The sequence below is a fragment of the Camelina sativa genome, chromosome 15 (genome assembly GCF_000633955.1).
Source record: "Camelina sativa cultivar DH55 chromosome 15, Cs, whole genome shotgun sequence".
Lineage (NCBI taxonomy): Eukaryota > Viridiplantae > Streptophyta > Magnoliopsida > Brassicales > Brassicaceae > Camelina > Camelina sativa.
In genome coordinates, this window is record NC_025699.1 from 25,373,396 (window position 1) to 25,399,080 (window position 25,685).

Consider the following 25,685-nt stretch of genomic DNA (forward strand, 5'->3'; position numbering starts at 1 on the left):
TTGGGAACAGGAATCACAATACGCGGTTCAGGAGTCTGTCGCCAAGTGTGTCATCAGTGATTTGATTACCTTGGATCTTGCTAATGTGGATATCATCCTGGGAATGGTGTGACACATAACGTTGGGAGACTGCGATGTTAACTGGGACAAGCAAACAATATCGTTATGGCATAAGGGACGCCGAGAAACACTTTGTGGTGAACTTGACCTCCATGTCTCCAAGTTGTCACTCAAGACACTATCCACTACCGCCGTTCCATCTTTCAGCAAGCCTTCTACAGTGTTGTCACCACTACCAGAGCCACTTTCTGTGATCCTTGACTCGTTTGCAGGGGTCTTTGCTTCACCAACGTCTTTACCACCTGTTCGAGGCAGGGAGCACTCCATCAAATTGCTACCTCACTCTGGTACCATCAGTGTGCGCCCTTACCGTTATCCTCACGCACACAAGAAAGCCATGGATGAACTCGTTCACGAAATGCTTCAGTCAGACATCATTCGACCAAGTAAGAGTCATTTCTCTAGTCATGTCTTGCTGGTTAAGAAAAAGACACTTCCTGGCGTTTTTGCATTGATTACAGAGCTCTTAAACCAGGCCACTATTGTGGATAAGTTTCCCATTCCGCTGATTGACGAACTCCTGGATGAGCTATGTGGGGCTCAGATCTTTTCGAAGCTGGACCTCCGATCAGGATACCATCAAATCCGAATGAAAGAAGAGGATATTGAGAAGACCGTGTTCCGCACCCACGATAGACACTTCGAGTTCCTCGTGATGCCCTTTGGCCTCACCAATGCCCCGACAACATTTCAATCTCTAATGAATGAGGTTTTCTGACCCTTCCTCCGCAAGTTTGTATTGGTTTTCTTTGATGATATCCTCATCTACAGCAAGACCCTCGTGGAGCACCTTGACCATCACACCACGGTTCTTCAGGTTTTCTCTGCGCAACAACTGTTTGCCAACCGCAAAAAGTGTCTTTTTCGGACAGACTCAAGTTGACTACCTCGACCACATCATTTCTGCTCAAGGAGTTGCCATTGATCCAACTAAGACTGTGGCGATGCAAAACTGGCCTACTCCAAAGTCAATAAAGGCATTGCATGGGTTCTTAGGCCTCACAGGCTACTACAGACGCTTTGTCAAAGGGTATGGTGTTCTGGCGAAGCCTCTCACTGATTTATTTCGTAAGGATCAATTCCATTGGTCTTCCCAAGCAGCCACGACATTTGAGACTTTGAAGGAGGCTATGATCTCGGTTCCAGTGTTGGCACTTCCAGATTTCACTAAAGTGTTTGTGGTGGAATATGATGCCTCCGATTTTGGTCATGGAGCAGTCCTCATGAAAGATCACAAGCCCATTGCTTATTTCAGCCATGGACTAGCACCACAAGAGCAGTTAAACCTATCTACGAACGCGAATTAATGGCCATTGTCTTGTCAGTTCAAAAGTGGCGCCATTACCTCTTAGGCAGGACATTCATTGTGCATACCGACCAAAAGAGTCTCAAGTTCTTACTCGAGCAATGTGAGGTTTCTCTTGAGTATCATAAAAGGTTGAGTATGCTGTTGGGATACTCCTTCGACATTGTCTACGAGCCTGGAATTGACAACAAAGCAGCTGATGGCCTTTCTCGGATTTCTCATCAAGCCTACCCTCAACTCGCATAAACTCTCATGTCCATCACCACTCCATCAGTTATTCAACTACAAGACGTTTTTAAGGAAATTGACACGGATGCTCAGCTTCAGGAGACAATCTCGGCAATCAAAGCAGACTCATTATCCAAACCAGGGTACACAGTCAAAGACGGCAGACTATGGTACAATAACAGGTTAGTCCTCCCTAAAGGCTCTCGGTTCATACCACTTATCCTTTCTGAATTTCACAAAGGCAAACTTGGACGACACTCTGGGGTTTTAAAAACAATGAAGTGGATCCAACAATCTTTCCACTGGACTGGGTTGCTGAAAGATGTTCAACGTCTAGTGGCAGAATGTCAGGAATGTTACAACCGCTGCCTATTCCGAACCACATTTGGGAGGAATTGACAATGGACTTTATCGAGTGACTTCCTCTCTCAAATGGTATCAATGTCATTCTGGTGGTGATTGATCGACTGAGCAAATTTGCTCATTTCATTGGCCTTCGACATCCTTTCATGGCTGCTGATGTTGCTGAAAAATTCATTACGAAGGTAGTAAGGCTTCATGGATACCCTCTGTCAATTGTCTTGGATCGAGACAGAATCTTCCTCAGTAAATTCTGGTCTGAGTGTTTTAGGTTGGCGGGCACAAAACTCAAATACAACACCGCTTTCCACCCTGAGACAGATGGTCAATCAGAAGTCCTTAATCGCTGTTTGGAGGCTTACCTACGTTGTTTGGCTTCTATTAACCCAAGACATGGCAACGTTTTCTCTCTTGGGCTGAAATCTGGTACAACACATCCTTTCACACGTCATTGATAACCACCCCCTTCCAGGTCGTTAATGGCAGACCCCCGCCTTCCATCCTGCAGTATGAGGAACGCTCTACCAACAACGTTGACTTAGAGCGGTTGTAAAGGAATGGGACTTGATGCTGCGGCAAATCAAGGATCACTTGTTACAAGCTCAACAGTCGATGAAGAGTAACGCAGATAAACACCGTCATGAAGTGGTTTTTATAGTGGGGGACATGGTTTACTTGAAGTTACGTCCATACTGACAGCAATCAGTGACTCGACGGGTGTCTCACTCGCAGCTAAGTTTTTTGGTCCCTACGAGGTGTCGGAACGCATTGGGAAAGTTGAGTATCGGTTAAAGCTTCCTGAGGGGGCTAAAATTCACCTAGTTTTTCATGTGTCCCAACTCAAACCAGTCCTTGGTCATGGTGCGGATGTAACTCCCCTACTAGACATGTTTGCTCAACAGGAGGATTTCAGCATTGAACCAGCGGAGGTTCTGGACACGCGCTACAATGCTGAAGGTTACTTGGAGGGTCTGATCCAGTGGTAAGGACTTCTGACCCATGAAAACACTTGGGTGACAGTCAGTTATCTGTTGTCGCAATTTCCTTCCTTCAAGCTTGGGGACAAGCTTCGTCTCGAGGGAGGGGGTATTGATAAGCTCCTAAGGGATTACTTTAGGAAAAAGAGGACTGGGGATAAGTCCGTTGGCAAATCGTGTGAAGAGACACCTAGCCATTTGACTGAAGACTCCACACGTGAGAAGGTTTAGCTGAGCTTGGAGCCAAAGTAATATCAAGTATAAATAAAGATTAGGAGAGTAAGAAGAAGGCATGATGATTATGGTGAGAGTATAGCGGATATGAGGCTAAGGGGTGAGAGAGCAATCTGAGGGATGTGAGCGCGCGGATTACCGATCTCTACTTTCATTATCATTGTCTTTGTAATCTTCTTTCTAAGAGTTTATTGTAATCTGAGAGCAAGACTCTATCTTTGGGATTATTATTCAAGTATTATTCAGATTAAAGCTTTGTTTCTCTTAGTTTTACTGTTCAAAGCTTAACACCTGTGTTTGGTGGTGATAAGAAGTATTTGATTGAATCTTGTGGTGAAATGTTGCTTGTGGATATGTATTTGAGCTTAGAGGCAGTTGATGGGGATCCTGGATTCGCAGAGGAGATCTTGGAGCATCCTGCGTTTTATATGAATGAGAGAACGGTTAAATTTAAAGTCTTTAAGTTTGTTGAAAAAGAGAAGAGTTGGGCTGATGTTTACGATCTTGAAGATAAGATGTTGTTCCTTGGTGATGATTCCACCTTTTCTGCTTCCAATTCTGATATTTTACCTCTCTATGGGGGAAGCTCCGTGTTCTTCAATGGTAATGTCTACAATGGAGAAGACTTGGGTGCAATGCAAGATCAAGATTTAGGAGTGTTTGATTTCAGCAGTTGAAAAATTGAGCTAGCGTAAAAGATACCTGAATCTGCCTTGCTGCATTCGCAAAAGATACTTGAATATGCCATGCTGCATTCGCAAAAGTTCCTTTTCACTTCGCCTCAGAGGTTAAGCCAAGGTATCTGTTACTGGGGAGAAGAGGTTAGCAATATGTCATCCCCATGAAAGTTTGTTGCAAGGCTGAAGCAGTGCCTTTGATGAAGCAAGGCCACAAATTTCTCTCCTCCCTGTCATCCCCATCTTCAGCTGGAGACCCGTCAGCGACAAACCGACACACAAGCCAGGGTTGTTTGAATATAAGTCTGTTCTATATGGGTATGGAAGATTGGGATTGTTTGACGACATGAACAGAATAGTGTAGAGAATGGAAACAGAAGGTCACAGAATTGATACAGTTTGTTCAAATATGGTTCTTTTGCCCTAAGGAGCTCATGATGCTCTTCCCCAAATGGGTTCTTGGTTACAGAAATAGAAGGGGTTGTAAATTTGTAATGTTCCTTTGTCAATAAAGACGTATAACACGGTCTTGAATTCTTGTCCTACAATCATGTCACTGTTGAAAGACTTGGATAGCTGTCCTCTTTCTCTTTACGAACTGTTCTCTTTCTCTTCTTGTCCGTGAATTGACTCAGTCATCAGTTCTAGATGAAGCAATTCAGTTGAACGCGGCGGTAGAGTGTAAGTTGGATTTACATGGTATGCACTTGAGCGCGTCGTACTTGATAATGCTACAATTGATGGATGAGATTAGGCTTAGATTTAGTGAAGACAAGTGCGTGTTTCCTGCTGGGATTGTAGTTGTTTCTGGATCCGGAAAGCACAGCAACATAACTAAAGTGATCCTTTTGAATATTACTTTGATGGTTAAAAAAAATTCCTGTAATAATAGATGCTTCTAAATCTACTGATGTTGATTTTATTGAACATACCAAAATATTTGAGATAATTATTTTTTTTTTGCAAAAGAAATTATTTAATCAATTCAAAACGAAATTTAGATTATTTTTATGGTTGAAAACCATGTAAGTTTCAAAAAAGATAATCTAAAAATAATGTAACTATAAACTATTGATTATTTGAGAATCATGGGATTAAGCACTCTAATGGGTGGAGGATAATGGAGGGTACCCCTCAAGGACCTGCAATAGTATTTGAAATTCATACAATTGGAAGTGTGGTAACGCTCGATGATAGAAGAGGACATGGTCCTTTGTTGAGGCAAAAGGAATTGATGATGATAAATTGATAATCTATCCGAAGATATGACTAAACTATGATCCAAGAAAAGTAAGATTATGTTACGAGGGATTCAAATTGGTTCGTTCTCCATCTCCATTTCCATCGTATTATTAGATGGATTTAAAAATACAACATGATTTTGTAGATTGATTTATGATATAAATGGAAATGCAGAATGAAGATTCCAACACTAACAACACCATAAAAGATTAAAAAAAAAGCTGGCGAGATAACAACATCACAAACTATTGGTGCTACAAGATTTGCCTAAAACTCAATCAATTATACATGGTCTTATATTTTTTTTTGTTTTTTTTTTGAAAAAAATAGCCTGAACTTTTTTTAATAATTACTACACATGATACTACATATGATTATTCAAAGGCTTCTTATTTAAAAGCTAAAATTATAGTTTAGATTAATTTAAATTTTTAAGGCGTGAATAATATTTGTGACAAATGGCCACTCGTCTCAAAGCTAATGAGCAAGAAACAAGTTTCAAGGGAGACGCAAGCAAATGAATTCACAAGGCTTGATTGCGAATTCCAATCCGAGAAGACATTGAAGATGGAGGATGTTCAGATCCTAGAATCATGCATTCAAGATTTTAAAGATGGACTTGAATCTCTATCCAAGTCGATGATCAAATACAGAGTCTCAATTCTTAACATCTTAGGCCACTAATGCCTATAAATTTTGTACATATATAATCAAAAAGTAAATACATCAAGATTTCTCATATAGTTTTTTGTGTGTTTTAAATTTCTTTTCTTAAGTTCAGTCCTTAATCTAGAAAACAAGAAGTCACCTAACCAAGAACTCTACCATTTAATCCTCCCAAAAATTTACAGTTTGATTTTTATGCTGTGAGTCTGTGACGAGTTACCTTCTTAACTTAAACCAACTAAATTACAGCGTCAAGATTCCTCATTATAATACTACAAGTATCTCTGAATTGACACGTTTACAGCAATAATAGCTCTGTTCATCTCTAAATGGTGGGAGACAATGGAAAGGACCCAACATAAAAAATAAGCACACCGTGTGATTTTAATTGTCAAAACCAGTGAATTAGGATCTTCTCTGTATTATATTCTTGAAAACAGACTTGCATAAATACGAGACATTGTTTTAAAGCCACTCGTATATTTAGTTATCTATGGAAAGCTGACATGTGGAGACGAATGGTGGGAGACACAATACATGTTTAGTGTATACATTAGAGTAAGTCCACGTTGGCATTTTAAACATTGCATAGAAAAAGTTAAACCTCACGCACAGAGAGTTTAGAGAAAACATTGTTTCATATTTAACAACTTTCTCAAGGATATTATACAACTAATATGACATGTGAGAAACCTCACGGAGACTTTAAAGTTTCATCTCTCGTAATAATGGTTTCTTGAATTACTTCAAATGTTTCCCACCATACAGACATGAACAGAGTTATTATTATAAAGAACGTGTGAAATTCGAAAAACTTCACCAGCAATGAGTCGAGACAGCGTCATTTATGTGGATTGAAGTTGTTGACGTAATTTTTTTTGTTACCATGTTTAACCTTTGAACTTTTGAGCTTCAAGATTCAATTAGATAATTTTCTGATTTATTGTTTATAGGATGAACCTGTTCGTTGATGTTAAAAGAGTCAAAGATAAAGAAAAAAAAAGATGTTTGGAATTGAGGCTTGAATTTGTTTCTATTAACTTTTTTTAATTATATGTACAGAATTTTAGGCTTTAGTGGCCAAAGCTGTTGAGAATTAAAACTCTGTATTTGATCAAAGACTTAGATAACGATTCTAGTCCATCTTTTAGATCTTGAATGCATGACTCTAGGATCTGAACATCCTCCATTTTCAAAGTCTTTTCGGATTGGAAGTCGGTGTCAACCTTTGTGCATTCATTTGATTCGCATGTAATGTTTCTTCTTGTTCATTAGCTTTGAGACGACTAACCATTTGCTACAAGTATTTGATCCAGACATGTAGCTAAGAGAGAATCAAACAGAGCAATTGTAACATCTTCTGCTTCTCCAAAGACAGCCAAAGATTTGTCGCTGTTGTCTTCACCTTGTGACACCTTGAGAGACTTTTGTACTTTTTGGAAAGTCTTCTTGAAGGTAAGTGTTTGTAGTAAATTTGGATTCAAATTAAAAAGAAACAAATTATGGATAATTTTAGGATAAAACTAAAATGAACCCAATCCAACTATGGAACTTAGATTTTTCTAAAAACAAAATCCAAATTTAAAGATATTTGATAATCTATATTAACATTTGGCAATCTACCCTTTTAGTTATACTTAATTACATGGAAGGTCCTTGCAAAAACAATATTTCCAAATTTTATCCAATTTCTTAAAATCTCTCTAACTAATTCAAACATAAATATATGATTTTTCTTTCACTTTTATTTGATCTTATATTTAAATCATTTTGAACTATTAAATAATATAGTTACTTAATAATTTTTTTATATGGACATATATTACTTAATCGACGAATAAAATTAAAAAAAATTGTATACAATGTCTCATATCTCTTGGAAAGCAATGGTTCAAATTCATTATATAAAATAAACTAAAATGATTCTGAATACAAATCAGCATGAAACTTAATTTATAAGACATTCAAATTTATACTTATGACTTATATAAAAAAGTGGAGATTAGTTAAAGACTTAACTAATATAATCAGTGTTACAAAGAGATAATATAGTACATTCTTATCTTGTTCAAGGCTATCCTTCTTTTTGAGAATAGAAAAAGTTTGTCTTATAATTTTTTTTTGGGAGTGTTGTCTTAGTTTTTTTGGCTTTTTGCGTGTGCTCCTTTTCTTGTTTGCAAGTGTTTGTATTAGGTACCTTGTTGTTCAAATATAAGTTCATCAATCGACAATAACTAGATATTCACCCGCGGTACACCGCGGGGCTATATTTTTTTATTTAGAAATATTAAATTTAATTTATTTATTATATTAACTATATATGTAAGTACTGTTTTTGTATTATTTAAATGTACTATAGTTTTACATAAATATATTATGTAGTGTATAATTTCCATTGTGTAGATTTAGTGGTTTATTATATAGTTAGGATATTCTTTTTGTTCATTTAATTTAATTTTGTCAACAAATATACTGTTTTTGTGATTTTATTTTTTGTTTCCAATGTAGAGGTAATAGTATTTTAAATTATAATATATTTTTATAATTATGTTACCAAATTTCTTTTGGTATGATGTATGTATAAAATTATTATTATGGGATTTGTGTAGTTAGACTAAATATTAATAATAGAAAACGATAATTGAAATTAATTTGAAAATAGATATTGTATTTTAAGTCTTGCTCTGCATAGTTAAACTATATAATAATAAAAAATTTGAAATAGTTAACAAAATACAAATAAGGAAAAAATTAAAATATATTTGGATTTAATTTTAAAACAATCATGAGATCTGTCTACAAACATCTACTTAATAAAATAACAAAATTGCAAATATTTAACCCAAACAAAAATTGCTTTCCAAGCACATATCCAATATATGAGTACTTTTAATTAAAAATCAGGCCTATTAGTTAATATAAAATATTGTAACTCACTCGGTGACACATCCACTCATTCTCTCTATCCCCACCAAAAACTTAGCAATGAATTTAATCCGAATTCACAATTCTCTTTATCTTATCTGATCCGAATTCTTCAGACTTCGGAGCGATCATGTGGAAGCTGAATATCGTCGAAGGAGGTAGTCCATGGCTGCGACCCACCAATAACCACGTCAGACGACACTTTTGGGAGTTTGATCCGAGTCTCTGTACGCCTGAAGAGCTCGACGCCGTCAAGGAAGCTAGGAAATAGCTTTCAGGTACCCTCACCTGACTTGCAGTGTGTTATTTCAACCTGATCGATCATATCTTACACTTTTAAATTGAAAGTGTTATTGTAGCCCCATTCTGAACCAAACACCAAGTGTATCTGAGGAACAAATTTCGTTAGTTTTTCCCGTGGTTTATCCATATTATATTAATAAATCTGTTTAACACTAAACTTACATCTTGAATTTTTAGAAGAATTAAAGTGATTAGCAAAAGGCAAAACGTGGCGATAAAAAATAAATTTAGAACAATACTTGGGTTCACCTCTAGGATGAACCTCTCCATTCCATTCACCTCCTTGTAAAATAAGGAAATAAAATATGTATACATTATTATAAAATTAAAAACTTAAACCACTATTTTATAAACCCAAACCGACATATAATTTTATTCTAATTGTAAAATCTAAACCCTAACCATCTTATTTGTAAACCCGAACCGACATATAATTTTGTTATAATTATAAAATTTAATTCCTAACCATCTCATTTGTAAACCCAAACCGACATATAATTTTATTATAATTGTAAAATCTAAACCCTAACCATCTCATTTGTAAACCCAAACCGACGTATAATTTCGTTCTAATTGTAAAATATAAACTCTAACCACCTCATTTGTAAACCCAAACCTACATATAATTTCGTTTTAATTATAAAATCTTAACCTTAAAAAAATTATTTGTAAACCCAAACCGATATATAATTTCGTTTTAGTTGTAAAATCTAAACCCTAAACAATTTATTTGTAAACCCAAACCGACACATAATTTTGTTCTAATTGTAAAATCTAAACCAAGCCAATACTTAACTTTCCTTAATTAATAATATACAGAATTTTTTTTCCTTAATTGGTTTTGCTTTTTAATTTAATTTTAATTTATTTTTAAAATGAGATAATGTATAGAAGATTTTGATTGGTTGAAAAGGAGGAGGTGAACAAACCTCTAGGGGTGACCTAAGTATTTTTCATAAATTTACTAATAAATTATATGAGTTTTATATATTACTTACCAATCAACATGTATGGACTTAGATCAGGTGGGACGAAATTGTGCACAAGCATATGTTAGAGAGAGTTCAGTCTCTATGAATCTCCATTCACAATATATTTCCATTGCCTAAAATGATAATATAGAGAATAGTCAGATTTAAATAAACGAAACAGAAAATTAAAAATTATAATAACCAAAATTCTTACAGTTGTGTTTGTCTACTAAAACCAGCAACTAAAAATTATATAACCTAAGAGAACAGAGAATGGAGGTGTATTTATGTAAGCAGTGTGTTTTAGTCTAAAACTTTTAGGTGTTTGGTGATGTAAAGTTTAGGTGTACTATATTTATAGCCTCATCATTAGGATGATAATCTGTTTTTTTTTTGGTAGTGAGGGTGATAATCTGTTCGTTTCCACGCCCAAAATATTTAAGTTAGCAACTAATTAGGGAGAAAATCTTCCTAATTGTTTTATTTAGGAATATGATATCATTATGCATTTAACTCTGTTTCTTTGTTTCGATTTTGTGCAGGTATTGGAGGGAGAAGATCTTTGAAATAGTCAATTGAAATTGATTGTCTTGAATAATTAAATGAAAGTAGATATCTAAGAATTTTAATTTTGGAAAGCAATAATTCGTTAATAGGAATTAATTGAATTGTGGCTAGGTTGCTTCTAAAAATGGTTTAGTTAGAGGTTTTATATAGAGAGAGTATTTATTATCTATATTAACATTTTTGAAGTACATTTTGGTTTATGCCCTTTAAGTTTTACTTATTTTTTTTTTTTACAACATTAACCCCTAAAACAATTCCATAAATAACATTGCAGAGAAACTCAAATACTAAACTTTCTTAAATGGGAGAGTTACTAGAATATTGCAGAAAAGCTTCCTTATTACAAAAGTAACACACAATTGTTTGTAATTACTAGAATAATCCACCGTACCTATACTACCCCTGAAACTAGTGTTGGGAAAAAACGTAATTACGGGTAATGCCATTAGTAAAAAAAAAAAACATTGGAAGCTGGGACTAAGTCTACCGATCCTTTGATGGTAGATTTATACAGGTGGACTAATTAAAGGTGTACGTCAGATATTTTTGGTACACTTAGTTGTAGTCTTGGTACACTTATCGGTCAACGTAGATGGTACACTTAGTTGTAGTGTTGGTACACTTATCGGTGGACGTATATGTGTATCAAAAACTAAGTGTACCAAAAATATCTGACGTACACCTTCAACAGTCAATATGACCCAAAAGATATTTATGGTAGACTAATGGCCTGTTGCGACAGATTTATGCGACATACCTCATCCTTTACAGATATTTTTGGTATACTTTGTTTGTTTTTCTCAATAGTTTTCGTAGTGTATTGGTAGAGTTCTAGTCTGTGGTAGATTTAGTAGGCATTTTTGACAGCTGTAAAGTCTTACCAGAATAATACGAATTTGTTTGAGCTGGCAAAGACAGTCTAGCGTTGTGATAGACTTATTGGGGATAGATCTAAACACGTTTGCTGTTCTTCCGATTAATGGTGTTCATGTAATAAAGTTTGTAGCAGATTCATCATTCGTGTTCTGTTTATCGGCCGGAGCAAACGTCTTTTTTCTACTCAGTTTCGGAAATCTTTCCTCTGGGTTCATCCATGGAAGAACAAGATATCTTTTTGGAAATCTATATAACTCACTTATTATAGGTTTTTAATTTAGAAATCAGATGTTGAGACAAAAATCTATAATAGTTGAGTAAAAACCCCACAAGTGAAACCAAAAAAATAGACATAAGTCGTGAAAAAATAAAGTGAGGCAGGGGAAATTAGGGTTTTCAGTCGTATGTTAGAGGTAGAAGACAAGGATATTCTGGTAATTTCGGGTTCATTAAACCTAAAATTGAACGTGTACGTACATATAAACGTGTACGTACATATGAACGCATACGTACACAAGTTATGAATGCATACGTACATACGTACACAAGTTATGAACTCATCATCTTAAGTCTCAGCTTATGGCTTTTCCTGAAGAGGAAGAAGCTACTAGAAGTTCTTGAAGACTGGGAGGTACAGTTTGGTCCTCATAGGTTAGCTTTTTTAGATCAACACACTGCAACAAAGGGTTTCAAGGATACTGAGATTCTCGGTAAAGGAGGATTTAGGAAAGTCTATAAGGGTACCTTACCAGTTTTCAACGTAGAGATTGCGGTGAAGATGGTTTCTCATGATTCAAGACAAGGAATGAGAGAGTTCATTGCTGAGATTGCAACCATTGGGCATCTCAGACACCCTAACTTAGTTCGGCTACAGGGATATTGTAGACACAAAGGTGAACTCTACTTGGTGTATGATTGTATGCCAAAAGGAAGCCTTGATAAGTTCCTCTACCACCAACCGATGATGAGTCTTGAATGGGCACAGAGATTCAAAATTATTAAAGACGTAGCTTCTGGACTTTGTTACTAGCACCAACAATGGGTGCAGGTGATTATCCACAGGGATATTAAACCAGCCAATGTCCTCCTTGACGCTAATATGAAGGCAAACCTTGGTGACTTTGGTCTCGCAAAGCTCTGTGATCACGGGATTGATCCTCAGACCTCTCATGTGGCAAGTACCTTTTTGTATTTTGCTTATTTCGGTTAGTCTCAAAAAAGATCTTTCTTTCATAATGTTGTTGATTTGAAGGTACACTTGGGTATATTTCACCTGAGCTCTCAAGAACAGGAAAGGCAAGTACAAGTTTGCACTCGGTGTAGTGATGCTAGAGATTTCTTGCGGGAGAAAACCTATATTGCCACGAGCATCGCAAAGCGAGATGGTACTTACTGACTGGGTGCTAGAGTGTTGGGAGAATGGAGATATCATGCAGATTCTTGATCATAAGATTGGAGATGAGTATGTTGAGGAGCAAGCAGCACTTATTCTGAAACTTGGCTTACTCTGTTCACATCCGATAGCAGCCATCAGACCAAATATGTACAGCGTCGTTAAATTCTTGGACAGTGTGGCTCAGCTTCCTGATAACTTATTTGACATTGTCTAAGCTCAAGAAGTTTATCCAGGTCTTGTAATCTCAGGTGAAACAGCTGATTCTCCTGAGTCCAGTTCCATTGCTCCCTTGACCTTCACTGAATCTTTCGTCTCTCATGGACGCTAAAAGAAACCCATATGGTCTTGTAGGTTCTTGATTTATCTTGAATATGTAAGTCTTAAAAATGATTGTAATAATTTTTCTAGTGTAAGACAGATATATACAAAAAAAGAATAACACAACTCCCAGAAAAAAATTCTTATGATTGGTATATAAGTATGGTAATAACATCCTCACGTTTACTATCTATACACTCTACAAAATGGTAATAACATCCTCACGTTTACTATCTATACACTCTACAAATACAGTGACAGAAGACTGTTAAATACACTCTATAAGGTTCTTGAAATGAGGACTGCCACATCATAGTACTTTGTGTAAAAAGTCTTTTGGGAAGGGTCCTTGCATGGATTTTGCTTTTGAATCTAGACTTTGTCTCCGAGTTTTGGCATTTGTTGCTTAGCCTGATATTAGACAGTAATGCTCAGAGATCATACACAGCAGTAATGAAAAGTACTGCAACAAGGTTTTCTTGGAGACTTAAAAAAGCTAGAAACTTCCTCATGCATGAGTAAATACCTTTGGTTTGGCCTGTAAGTGTATACCATAAGCCAGAGGGATGAATTCTAACGATATACCTGCCTCAAGAATTTAAAGATCAAACAGTGAGTAATAAGCACAAAATTTTAACATTAGCTTCAGGACATAAGACTGAAACAACCTATTAAATTTAATAAACGGTGAGAACTCCAAAGGAACATCAAAAGTAGAATGAAGAGCTTACAAAAACATAGCCAAATATGTAGAGCTGAGGACTACTAGTCGTGAATAAAGAGAGAGAGAGAGCAAAAGCAAAACATGAACATGAACAGATAGCAATCCGTAATCATGTGGGTAGTAAATCAAAACACAACTTAAAGCAAAGTATATAGTGGGAGTTACCTACGTAATGGGTAGAGCATAGATGGCAATCAGCTCCAACATTTTGAATTGTGCCTTCACCACCGTCGTCCAGGAACCATGATAGCTTCTCGTTTAGAGTTCTTGTTCCCAGTAGCTAGCTACATATAATACGGATGCACCTGTAACAAGAAAAAAAGAAAGAAAAGATCACTCATAACCAAGCGGTGTTGAATCATTATGTTATAAGAAAACCATAACATGATGCTAAAACGTTTTTAAAACTCTTAACCATACCTCTGAGGACTGTCACATAGCAGTACAGTAACCTTCTTACCACTTACCAGCAAGCAATTGCAGATAGAAGACCTGCATATAGAAGACAACGGACAACGGACAAAACAAGAAGAGAACGGACAACAGACAAAACACAGTGAGTGATATGCACAATTTTGAGGAGGCAAGTAAAAAATAACACAGGGCCCAAGTTCCAATTTCGGTGAACAATAACAATTCGATTCAGGGCATAAGATAAAGAGTAAGATACTACCAATCAAACGGTGAGAACTAAGAATAAACATAAAGTAATAAAATTAAGAGCTTACAGTAGAGAATCGTTAATTTAATTTAATTTAATTTAATTTCTACCAATATCTGTTGTATTGGTAGAAATATAATTCGTCCATTGTATTGTCTTAAACATAATATCCTCTGAAGAGCCTGCGAAAACAAGAAAGTAAAAACATTTCTTAAGTTCAATAAAAGAACATCCGATTAAAATCATAAAGTCTCACCAGTAGCTTAACAACTGCAATGCAACAATTGTCAAACTTGTTAACTAAACGTACATAGAAGTCAATACGAGCACTTCCCATCCATCTGAACTTCTCTGACTCAATGTCAATATCTGCTATTAAAACTGAAATAAACTGTACTAATCAATACAACAAAAAGTATGTTTCAGGCTTTCAGCAAGCTCATGTACTACTTTCATTTGCAAATAACTTTCTGACTCTGGACATAGACTAAGAAGTAGAATTCACTGGCATACCCCAGGCAAGACACTGAAAAATTTGGTATTCCCTTGGGCAATAGTTGCCACATCTACAGAACGTTTATGACCTGCCAATACAAATATAATTTCTTAAGGAGCTTATTACTGAGGAAAAAGAAAATGTTAATGCAGGATAGAATTTTGTATGGAGCAGAACCTCGGATAATAGAAATAGTAGCACTGTTTGCACAGCATCGAAGCCCAACCGTGTCCAACAATGACTTTATCATGCCATTACCAGTTCCTGCAGTCAAGGATTTTAATGTACAAACAGAGAGTAAAACATATTCGCTAAAAGTTTCGCATGCATGTTATCAATTTTTCGTATGATAAACTACAATCAAATCGTCATTGTTACTGAACCAAAAACCATCACAGAAAACAACACACAACACGAAAAGGATGAAGAAAACTAGACCTCTAAAGATCTTCTGATTACAAACAATGCACGATATTTTAAAGGCAAAGAAATGGAAGCATGATAATTAACAAACACATAAACAATAAATGTAAGCCTATTGCAAACAGCTTCAAAGTTCGAGGATGAAACACAAACCTGCAGGGACCATTCCGATCGGCAATTTTAAAGCAGTTCTCCAGTCTGCTCTTTCGAGCAGTCCATTTACAACCTACTAAATTAGGAACCAATCGTAAGAATCAGCAACAATAAAAAATTGTTTATCCCCAGAACGTAAGAAAAAAAGTAAACACATAATTTAACAAGAGACTGCTTCTTCTAACCAACACTTCAACAAACAATATTTTTTTTTCCTCTAGCTTCGTTTTAGTCCTGAATTCTATATTCATTTAGTTCGAATCAGGTGAGAATAGACACACATCATCACTTCCAATTGAAGTTGACCAAAACAATTGACACAGGGAAAATGATACAACCTCACCATTTACAAAATTGAACTGGTCATTTTCCTCTTTGAACTCTCCCGAATGATAGCAGTTAACTCTCACCAAGAATTTGTTACCAGACCATAGAAACTGTAGTTAGAGTCTATAAAAAAAAAGATACTAAGAATAAAGAGGTTCTTGAAGCATTTTCTCGAGCACTTGGTGTGCTTCTTGCTACAGTATTTTTTTAAAAACTATTCGGACACAACTCACACAAGACAAATCGAGAAAAAAGCTAGTTTTCAGAAGCCTCTTGAATCTGAAAATCAACAAAGAGCTTAAGAAGGAAGGAAAAATAGTGCAGAAGTTTAGAAGTAAAGAACATAAACTACAATGACCTGTATAACTTGAAGCAAAGTTGAACATAAACTACAATGCTTGCAGAAACTAGAAATAGAAATCAAAAGCTAACCTTTGTGGAAAACACCCGTTCATGAGATGAGATTCATTAAGGATTATATTTGTAGGATGGTCAAAACTGTTAATGCAAGGATCTGTCATCAGGAGATATAATATAGTTAAGAATGGAAACTGATTTGGTAAACATAGCATAAATGACGAGGCTTAGAGCATGGAGATATTTTAACCTCAACTTTAAACAAAAGTCTAGCAAAAGCTGAGATGAAAAAAAGTCTCACCTGCTTCTCTAATTCAGCAGCTCGTGCTTGAGCCATTCCCAATTGTTTTGTAGAACATAAAAGCTCATAAACAAATTCTCATAACCGAAAACAGCTGTGGCAACAACCGTTCCAAACGATGTCAAGCACCACCACAAGCTTCGAATAAGCCCAATCGCTCCGCCTTTCCTCTATGATCTGTTCTGAAGAGGTAGGTCTGGATAATACCTGATGCAATCCCAGAAGCCGAACCAGCTGTAGTGAGAGCTATTCTCCTTTCTCTGTTGTTTTCCATCATCGATCAAAATTTTATATTAACACGTGAATTGAAAACCCAGATTCACACTTGCCAGAAAAAATTTCAGAAACAAAGAAAAAATTAAACACAAAACAGAGTTGTTGAGTCTAGCTAAAAACAAAAGAGCCGAATTTACATATATAAAGTCGTTGAGTATTAAGACTTTGCGGTCTTACAATTACTCAAGAAGCAGAGATTAGGTCAAAATCTCTTCCAAATTATATCTCCTTNAAAAAAAAAAAAAAAAAAAAAAAAAAAAAACATTTTACATGAATTTGATTGTTCAGCATTTCATTAAACTCAAAACTTTAAAACATGCAATGCTTATCAAAGTAGAAACTGTAGATAATCGGAGCTTTCACCGGTCGATCTGTCCGTTTAGCCGGAAAATGTGACCGCTTTTTTGCTTCTCCGGTAGGCCTTCATGTTTCAATGCGCTTTTAGCTTTTTTTTTTATGGATTTCAAAGCAGAGAAGAAAAACAAGTTTGGGCTAGTGATTAAAATTGAGATTTTGTTTCGTTTCTGGAGATTTGATAAGGCTGAAAACAAACATATACGAAAGAAGGAAAAAAAAAAATCCGATGAAGATTATATCTTTCAAGGTAAAGAAATAGGGGAAAAAATAAGGGAAAAATAATAAACCAAAATCTAGTCATTGAACAAATCTCTCCAAAAACACCTAATGAATCTAGATCTATAACAAGAATATGGTTTCTTATGTTTGGATGCTATGATTTTGTCGTAGAAGATGAATCAAATAGAAAGAATTAATCTGGTTTTTTTTCCAAATTAGTAAATGGCATTACTGTAATAAAACACACAACCCTGGTTTACAAGTAATAATCAAACTTTTATGTGTTGTTTGAGTAAGTCAAAAAACTAAATGTGTTAGTCTAGTAATAAACCAACTTATACGTAATATTCTAGGTAATTTCCCTTCTTAAATTGACTAAAATTTGTTACATTTATTGCCATAAAATCTTAACAACATCTATACATTCCGATTTTTCCAAAAACAACTCTATCAATTAAAGTTTTAACTCATTAAATCTTCAAAACAATTTTTATGGATGCTAGAATCTCTCAAATTTAAATGATATACAGCATATTTTTTTAAACAATTTTAGATGTGTAGCAGGAGATAAATGTATTACTAGACTATACATATACCACACAGATTAAAACCTTGAAAACACTACAAAAATCCTATTCTTTGAATACTTATATCAAATACTTGTAAAATTTTATATTTTTAAAGTTAATAAAATAATAACAAAATAACAAATAAATACAATATAAATTTTAAAATTTTAAAATTAAAATTATTGTCCCGCGGGTTATATCCTAGTTAGTTGTTAATTTGGAAAAAAACAATTTCTTTGGGTTGTTTCTAAAAAGCATAAAGTTAGAGATTTTTGGAAATCTCGGTTGTGCAAAATATTGTTTTAATTTTTTTTTCTACAAATTCAAAAAATTAATGTCAATGACATGACTGTAAATAGGTATGAACTTCAGGATTTATTTCATAAATGTTTCTAAAAATGTATATATAGATAATAAAAAAGTAATAATAATATGAATCTAGAATGATATTTTAATTTTGATGACAAGATTTTGATATAATATTCATTGTGAAGCTATGAAAATACTAGATGATCTCATATAAGCCCACGTCATTACAAAAATTAGGACAAAACCCCAAACGTTTTCACTAGTTAATGTCATAAGGATCTAGGGCCCACAAGTATGGCACAAACCTACACTACAAAAAAAAGGTTGTATTACATCAGTTATTTTATATATTTGCATCATGTATAATTGATGCAAATAAGTTTTACATCATTTATAAAAATGATTTATGATTTGATGATGCAAATATTTTGCATCAGTTTAAAAAATATTTGCATCAATTATTGATATTGATGTTAATTTATATCACTTGTAAAAAAATGATGTTAAGTTTTGTATCATTTATTATAAATGTTGTTAAATTTGTATCAATTAATATAAGTGATATTAATATTTGTAACAATTATTATAATTGATGTAAAATTTTTGTATCAACTGTAAGTAGTGATGTTAAAATTAATTCCAATTTTTATAATTGATTTCCAATAATTATGTTATTTACAATTTTTTAATATAATTTCGTATTACTAATTTATTTTATTAATAAAAAATATATTTTTAATAATTATTATATTTTGTATAGCAAAAACTGTATAAAATATCTATTAGAATCTCAATACAACTATATTAAAATCTTTACTAATTCATCACCATTTGTAGATCAAATCTTATTCAAAGCCTATAATATACATCATCATCGACTCTTTATAGAAAAAAAAAGGTGATATGATCCAAGATTACAATGGAGCATGATTCCTTCCGCGTTTATGAAACACATCTTGCTTTTGTTTCATGTTACTTCATTTCCATTATCTTGCTGATATTATTCCTTCATCTTGAAAACGGTTTTTCTGTACTTTGCCTCTTCTACATGTAGAATAATGATTGTAAGTTAGATTTATCATGGTGCTTGAAATATCGTCATACTACAAAAAAAGGATTATATCTCTTGAATATTGTATATATATATATATATTTCAAAGTATAAGAATACCTTTACATGATCTTTTCCCAAACCATGTAGGAGTACATACATGTCAATCTCCTTACTGTTTACAAAATCATAATTAGAACATAAACAAAAACTCATAACAAAGCAAAATGTGAGAATGATTGTAATCACAACCTTTGAGATAATTAGAATTGAAGCCTCAACATATGTAGATTTATTGAAGAAATTGAGAAAGTAAAAACCTCCCAAAAAATAAAAAGAGCATGAGATGGAGAAGAACTAACAATTATGAAGTAAGTGAATGTGAGGTTGAAGAAGAAAATATTTAGGATCCCTCAAAAAAAGGATGAGTTAATTAGTTGTTTTTAAGGAAAATGCTATTTTTATTATGTGCTAAAATATTTAAAACATTTATTACTTACTAAAAAGAATATTTTTCACCTTTTCTAAAATGGAAATTGAGGATATACGTTACGTGAGAATTTAAGGTTGTAACCATAAACAGAATTCGAAATTGAATTTATATTGTAGCCATAAACAATTTTTAACAGAAATATAAAGATTTAAGGTTTGAATTAATTTATTGTTATTATTTTTTATTTATTGCCAAATCAAAAGTGAACATACGGTTGAGATTTTTTAATTTAAAAAATACTAGAAAGAAACTAGATATTTAAATAGAGTTAAAAAAACTGAAAATAATTAAAAACTAATAAATTAATATATATATATATATATATTTATTTATTTATATTTGTTTTATTTGTTAATTATTATGCATGTTGGTTTTATTAGCGTCAAATTTCTTAACTGATACAAATCAAGAGTAAATAACATCAGTTCGTTTAATCGATATAAACAAATAAATAGCTATATCAGTTTTTACAATTGATGTGAAATCATATAATTGGCATCACTTTTTATTGATGTAAATTTGTATCAATTATTTTAAGTAATGTTAGTATAGTTTATAAATTATATCAATTGTTTAAGTGATGTAAAATTATATTTTGTATCAATATTTCAAAGTGATGCAAATTAATATAAATTTATATCAATTATTCTGAATTGATGTAAATCAGATTACTGATGGCATCAGTTATTTGAATTGATGTTAAATTTTATTTTTTGTATCATTCATAGAAAAATAATTCAAATTTAAATCATTTATTTATTTGACACAAATTAAATGATGCAACTTGCTCTTTTTTTTGTAGTGCTAGAAGGGTCACGAGGGAAGTGAGTCGCTCTGCGAACGTTCTTGAGATCCATGAACAACATCACCACACAATCAAGGACCGCTCCGAATCCACCGTGCAGATTAAATTAGTTATTTAAATTTAAATTAAATTAGTTTTTTTTTAGGATTAAAGATTTATCTTGTTATTGGTAAACTTTTATTTCCTTTTTGTTATAATTTTACGATGAATTTATATGAACAAATGTTATTGATTCGTTGAATTATTATATTTCCACTTGATTTAATGATGACACTAATCATTGGTGGAATCTCATATTCATGAACACATGCATGTTGAGATCTGATTGTTTAACTAACATTTATTACACCATGTTTATATATCCACTCTAATTAGTTTTATCTTAAATTTTAGGACATCAGAGTAGTAGATAATAGTTATGAATATAAATTTCTATATGTATGTCAGTCGATAAGATTAATGTATAATTTGTAGTGATCCAAGTGGTTTAACATAGTAATTTTTCTTTTAAAATAATTTTTTAGGTATCTATCATTTATATTTGCAAGTGGTTTAATAGTGATTTTATCTAAACACTAGATGTTATAGTTTGTTTCTTTTGCTTTTGTTATGGTTTACTTTATAACAACAAAAATATTTCTTTTATTTATGAACTTCCAATATGTATGATAAAGGATTATGAGAATTGCAACAATTAAATCTACACAGTTTGCTAGAAATCGTATGAGTGAACAAAAGATGTGCATTATTATCATCAACATTAGTCATCATTATGATCACTATCATCATTAGTAGTATGGCTTGTTTGTTCATAGTTTTTTTTAGTATGAATTGATTTATATACAAGATTAAATTAAAAGAGATTAAACTTAGGATTACACATTATTATTTTTTAATATTAATCTTTTTATTCTCCAGTGAACAATTTGTAAATATATATATTTCTGTTGGTCTCCGTAAACCTGCATGGTGTTTTCTTTAATTTTTTTTAATCCCTCACTTTTTACTGGTTTAATTAAAAATCCTACTATATTAATTGAGAAGTACAAATATGAAACTAATCTTAAAATGTGTAAAAAATTACATTCAATTGCCATTATAAAAAAATTAATTAAGATTAATTAAGTAATTTAAATAAATATAATTAAATTAAAAATAAAAAACACTCACATATCAAATATTAAAAAATCTAAAAAAATAATTTCTCTCTCTAATAAATTATGGACAAAATTACTAATTATTTTAAAATATATATGTAAACCAATCAGAATTTTAAAAACTAAGATTTTATATTCAAGTATACAATACAATTATTTTTAATAACTAAATTCGAAAATTTTGCTAAGATTTCAAATTATGATTCTCCTATCATCTTTATTTTATTTTATTTACAAATTGTTTAGAACTTTCATATAATACTGATAATTAATAAAATGCATATTTTTTTACTGCATATGTTGTGATTTGAATATTTTAAAACGAAGATATATTACTCAATGTATGAAAAATATGTGTTTTAATTTCCATATTGGCGGGTTGGTAAAATTAAATTTATATAGATGATAAATTAACAATTTTTATTTACTCACAATTATAATATTAAAATTATTATTTTATATTTCAAAAAATATAATGCAAATACAACAAATAAACAATATAAAACTGTAATAATATGTCAAAAATAAAATACTATAATATTCTAAAATAATTAGTATTCAAATAGACTAATAGATTTACATAATGATTAAAAATAAATATTATCTCAAATAAAATAATTAAAAAAATAAAATAAAACAATAATTTTTATTATTATATCCTAGTATTTGTATTAAAAACTGTTTTTTTAATATGAGACTTCATTTCCACACTACTCACACTCTTTTAAGTATTGGAATAAAAATAATCCTTGTGATCTTTTAAAGGTGGAAGTGTTTCTTTACATCAGAAAAAACAAACAAAAATATTGGGAGTGATCAAAATGACAATTTTTGCAGAAGATACCATAGCTTGGTTATAAATTTATGATCTAAGTTCATATCATTATGTTATAACCGATTTAAATAATAGCGGAAGAGGATCTTTGGGTACGTTGATTATTTAAATTACCAGTGGTAATTTTGCCAACCTTAGATATGGGACATGTGGACCCGACGGGTTAGTCAACCTGCTGTTGTAACATATTCGGGTCGGGTCAAAAACTCATCCTGGTATCATCAAATTCCAAAAAAGAATTTGTTTTTTCTCAGAGGCATTTCTAAGCTTATCAATTGCATCAATGGTGGATTGGTCTACACTCCCCAAGGATCTCTTAGACCTAATCTCAAAATCTCTAGAATCTTCCTTCGATCTCATCCACTTCCGTTCCGTATGTTCTTCATGGCGATCCGCCGCCGAGCCGAAACGTCCCCTCCCTACACATCACCTCCCGATCCTCCCCGATAACGGTGGCAGCCTCTTCCCCGATTCCGCCGTAGGTTTCCGTCTCTCCCACCGGAGCATCTTACTCATCAAACCTCATGAACCGCACATGGAGTCTGATTCGTTTGGTTGGCTGATCAAAGTGGAGGAAGACCATAGCAATCCTCGAAAGGTGACTCTTTTAGATCCGTTGAGTGATGTTAGAAACTCAATTCCTGAGCATTTCCCTCGTCTGCTCGATATGTCAAAGTTTAAGGTTCGAGAATTGGGTTGTGAATGCAAGCTTCATTATTTCAATACCGTTGGTGATATTGTAGACAGTTTATACTTGGAGAAAGCTGTTGTCAAGTACTTAGATTGTGATGTCGAGTATAAGTTTGTTTTGCTTACGATTCATGTCTCTGGGAAGTTAGCTGTGTATAGGTCTTGGGATCGGGCATGGACTGTGATTGATGACATGCCTTCTCCTTATGATGATGTGTTTTTGTTCGATGGACGCTTCTTTGCTGTTGATAACAATGGGAGAGCTGTGGTTGTGGATTACACTTCGTTGAAACTTACCGTTGTTGCAAGTCCTGTGTTTGGTGGTGATAAGAAGTATTTGATTGAATCTTGTGGTGAAATGTTGCTTGTGGATATGTATTTGAGCTTAGAGGCAGTTGATGGGGATCCTGGATTCGCAGAGGAGATCTTGGAGCATCCTGCGTTTTATATGAATGAGAGAACCGTTAAATTTAAAGTCTTTAAGTTTGTGGAAAGAGAGAAGAGTTGGGCTGATGTTTACGATCTTGAAGATAAGATGTTGTTCCTCGGTGATGATTCCACCTTTTCCGCTTCAACTTCTGATATTTTGCCTCTCTGTGGGGGAAGCTCTGTGTTCTTCAATGGTAATGTCTACAATGGGGAAGACTTGGGAGCGATGCAAGATCGAGATTTGGGAGTGTTTGATTTCAGCAGTGGGAAAATTGAGCTGGCGCAAAAGATACCTGAATATGCCATGCTCTTTTGGCCTCCACCTCCCTGGATTACTTCTCATGAGGTCAGTCTCAGTAGTTTTGAATCCTCTTAACACCTGAAGTGCCCTTTTGTCTAGGATCTTTATAGCTTATAGCTGTATATACACTACCCAACATTTTCACCTTGTGGCCATGGAAACACTGTGACATCCTTGTATCACTCGACATCTCTCATCTTTGCAAACAGTCTCTGAACTCGAATTGGATTAGTCACGTTCAGTTATGTTCAAATATGTGTTCATTGCTAACATGTGAAACGTTGACTGTCTCAGCGTGTTGAATATCATACTGGGGAGACATCATCCAGGTCTTGAATTACAAAATCCGGAGTTTAGGACCTTGGAGATGCTATGGATACACAGAGGTTAATCTTTCTGAATACTTGTGAGATTGAGAGAACCCATAGAGACTACAAACTTAAATTGTTGATGTTTTCCAAGCTTTTTCACTAGCTTGGCGTACATAAAAGAACCTTTTTTGTAATCTTTCATCTTATTCTCCAAAACAATTTGTTACAGGACAAACTTACTTGGTAAATTCATATAATCCTGTTCTAAATTATCGTTTCGAATCTAACCATTTATGTGAAAGTCAGCATTCAGCAACACCCAAATTTTATAATTCTAGAACTTGAATTGGATAATGATATGATGATGTGACGACAGAGCTAAACCAAATTAAAAAAATGGGTGGGATGACATAAACCGGTACCAAATTTCTAAACCGAATCTGGTATATGGCGATGTCGTAGGCTCGTAGCTAGTAGTGTCGCTCAAAAACGTATGGACGGACAGTGAGTGATGTTGGAAAAGGATTTACGGCAAAACAGAGGCAGCAACCTCGTTACAAGTTGAAAAATGGCGGCTTTGATCCAGAGCGTCCATGGTGGTAAGCCCGACTCTTGTAAACTCTCATTGATTCTTTCGATTTTCATAGCTAGGGTTTGAAAGTTTTTCCCTTTTCTGATAACTAGTTGTGTATTAACGAGTTTCTCTGTCTGTTGTAGCATTAGTTTCTGTAACTAATTGGAACTGAATTGGGCATTGTAGCTTTACATGTATGTAATTTGGAAATTAAATCTCAATTTCTGATTCAAATCATCTATATGGTTGATTTCTTGGTACTCATTCATGAGTACTACTATATACTATGCAGGTGTGGTTGTTACCAGAACCTTTATGTCCAAACATATACCTCAGAACAAGCTGATAAGCAGCAATAACAGACAGTTTCTTTTCAGTTCGCCTCAGAGGCTAATCCATGGTATCTGTCACTGGGGAGAAGAGCTTAGCAATGTTTCATGGACTTACAGAACGAAAATGAAAGTTTGTTGCAAGGCTGGAGCAGTGCCTTTGATGAAGCAAGGCCACAGGTTTCTCTCCTCCCTATCATCCCCATCTTTAGCTGGAGACCCGTCAGCGACAAACCGACACATCAAGAAGTTTGTAGCTGCTTCTCCTAAATCATTGGCTCTCAATGTCCTCTCTCATCTCCTCTCGGATCACACTTCCCATCCCCATCTCTCCTTCTTTGCTCCTCAGTTGTATTCTGAAATCACTGAAGC

General features: G+C 33.8%; 3 protein-coding genes, 1 long non-coding RNA gene and 1 pseudogene across 10 annotated transcripts in view; 4 read left to right on the forward strand and 1 right to left on the reverse strand.

Moving 5' to 3' along the window:
• Window positions 8,704-10,776, forward strand: LOC104747505. The gene is made up of 2 exons (XR_761173.2): window positions 8,704-9,013; window positions 10,552-10,776. It is a non-coding gene; the product is annotated as an uncharacterized LOC104747505 (long non-coding RNA).
• Window positions 11,881-13,429, forward strand: LOC104747507 (annotated as a pseudogene).
• On the reverse strand, window positions 13,299-15,696 carry LOC104747506 (sphingosine kinase 1-like; the record flags this gene model as incomplete). 6 transcript variants are annotated; one of them, XM_019237181.1, is given in 8 exon segments in its annotated part: window positions 13,299-13,577; window positions 13,693-13,751; window positions 14,056-14,195; window positions 14,311-14,733; window positions 14,862-14,932; window positions 15,065-15,135; window positions 15,225-15,311; window positions 15,624-15,696. In XM_019237181.1, coding segments are annotated over 4 exon segments (237 nt in total), but the record flags the coding sequence as incomplete, so codon positions are not given.
• LOC104747508 (F-box protein SKIP23) lies at window positions 22,879-24,682 on the forward strand. The gene is made up of 2 exons (XM_010469152.1): window positions 22,879-24,144; window positions 24,394-24,682. The coding sequence occupies exons 1-2, from the start codon at window positions 22,963-22,965 to the stop codon at window positions 24,433-24,435; spliced, it is 1,224 nt and encodes a 407-aa protein (XP_010467454.1). The 5' UTR covers window positions 22,879-22,962; the 3' UTR covers window positions 24,436-24,682.
• Window positions 24,850-25,685, forward strand: part of LOC104747509 (pentatricopeptide repeat-containing protein At2g17033-like) — a 3,396-nt gene continuing 2,560 nt past the window's right edge. Inside the window, exons 1-3 of one of the 2 annotated variants that reach the window (XM_019237176.1) lie at window positions 24,851-25,009; window positions 25,128-25,178; window positions 25,277-25,674. In XM_019237176.1, coding sequence (XP_019092721.1) covers window positions 25,300-25,674 — 375 coding nt within the window. In that variant the 5' untranslated portion in view covers window positions 24,851-25,009; window positions 25,128-25,178; window positions 25,277-25,299. Of the gene's footprint in view, window positions 25,010-25,127; window positions 25,179-25,276; window positions 25,675-25,685 lie in introns of both variants that reach the window. The other variant, XM_019237175.1, reaches the window with a different exon arrangement.

Bases quoted from the DNA above. Each gene is read 5' to 3' on its own strand.
- LOC104747508 (XM_010469152.1), top strand. From the start codon at position 22,963: ATGGTGGATTGGTCTACACTCCCCAAGGATCTCTTAGACCTAATCTCA. The intron at 24,145-24,393 runs GTCAGTCTCAGT...TGACTGTCTCAG, and splicing joins CCTGGATTACTTCTCATGAG to CGTGTTGAATATCATACTGG.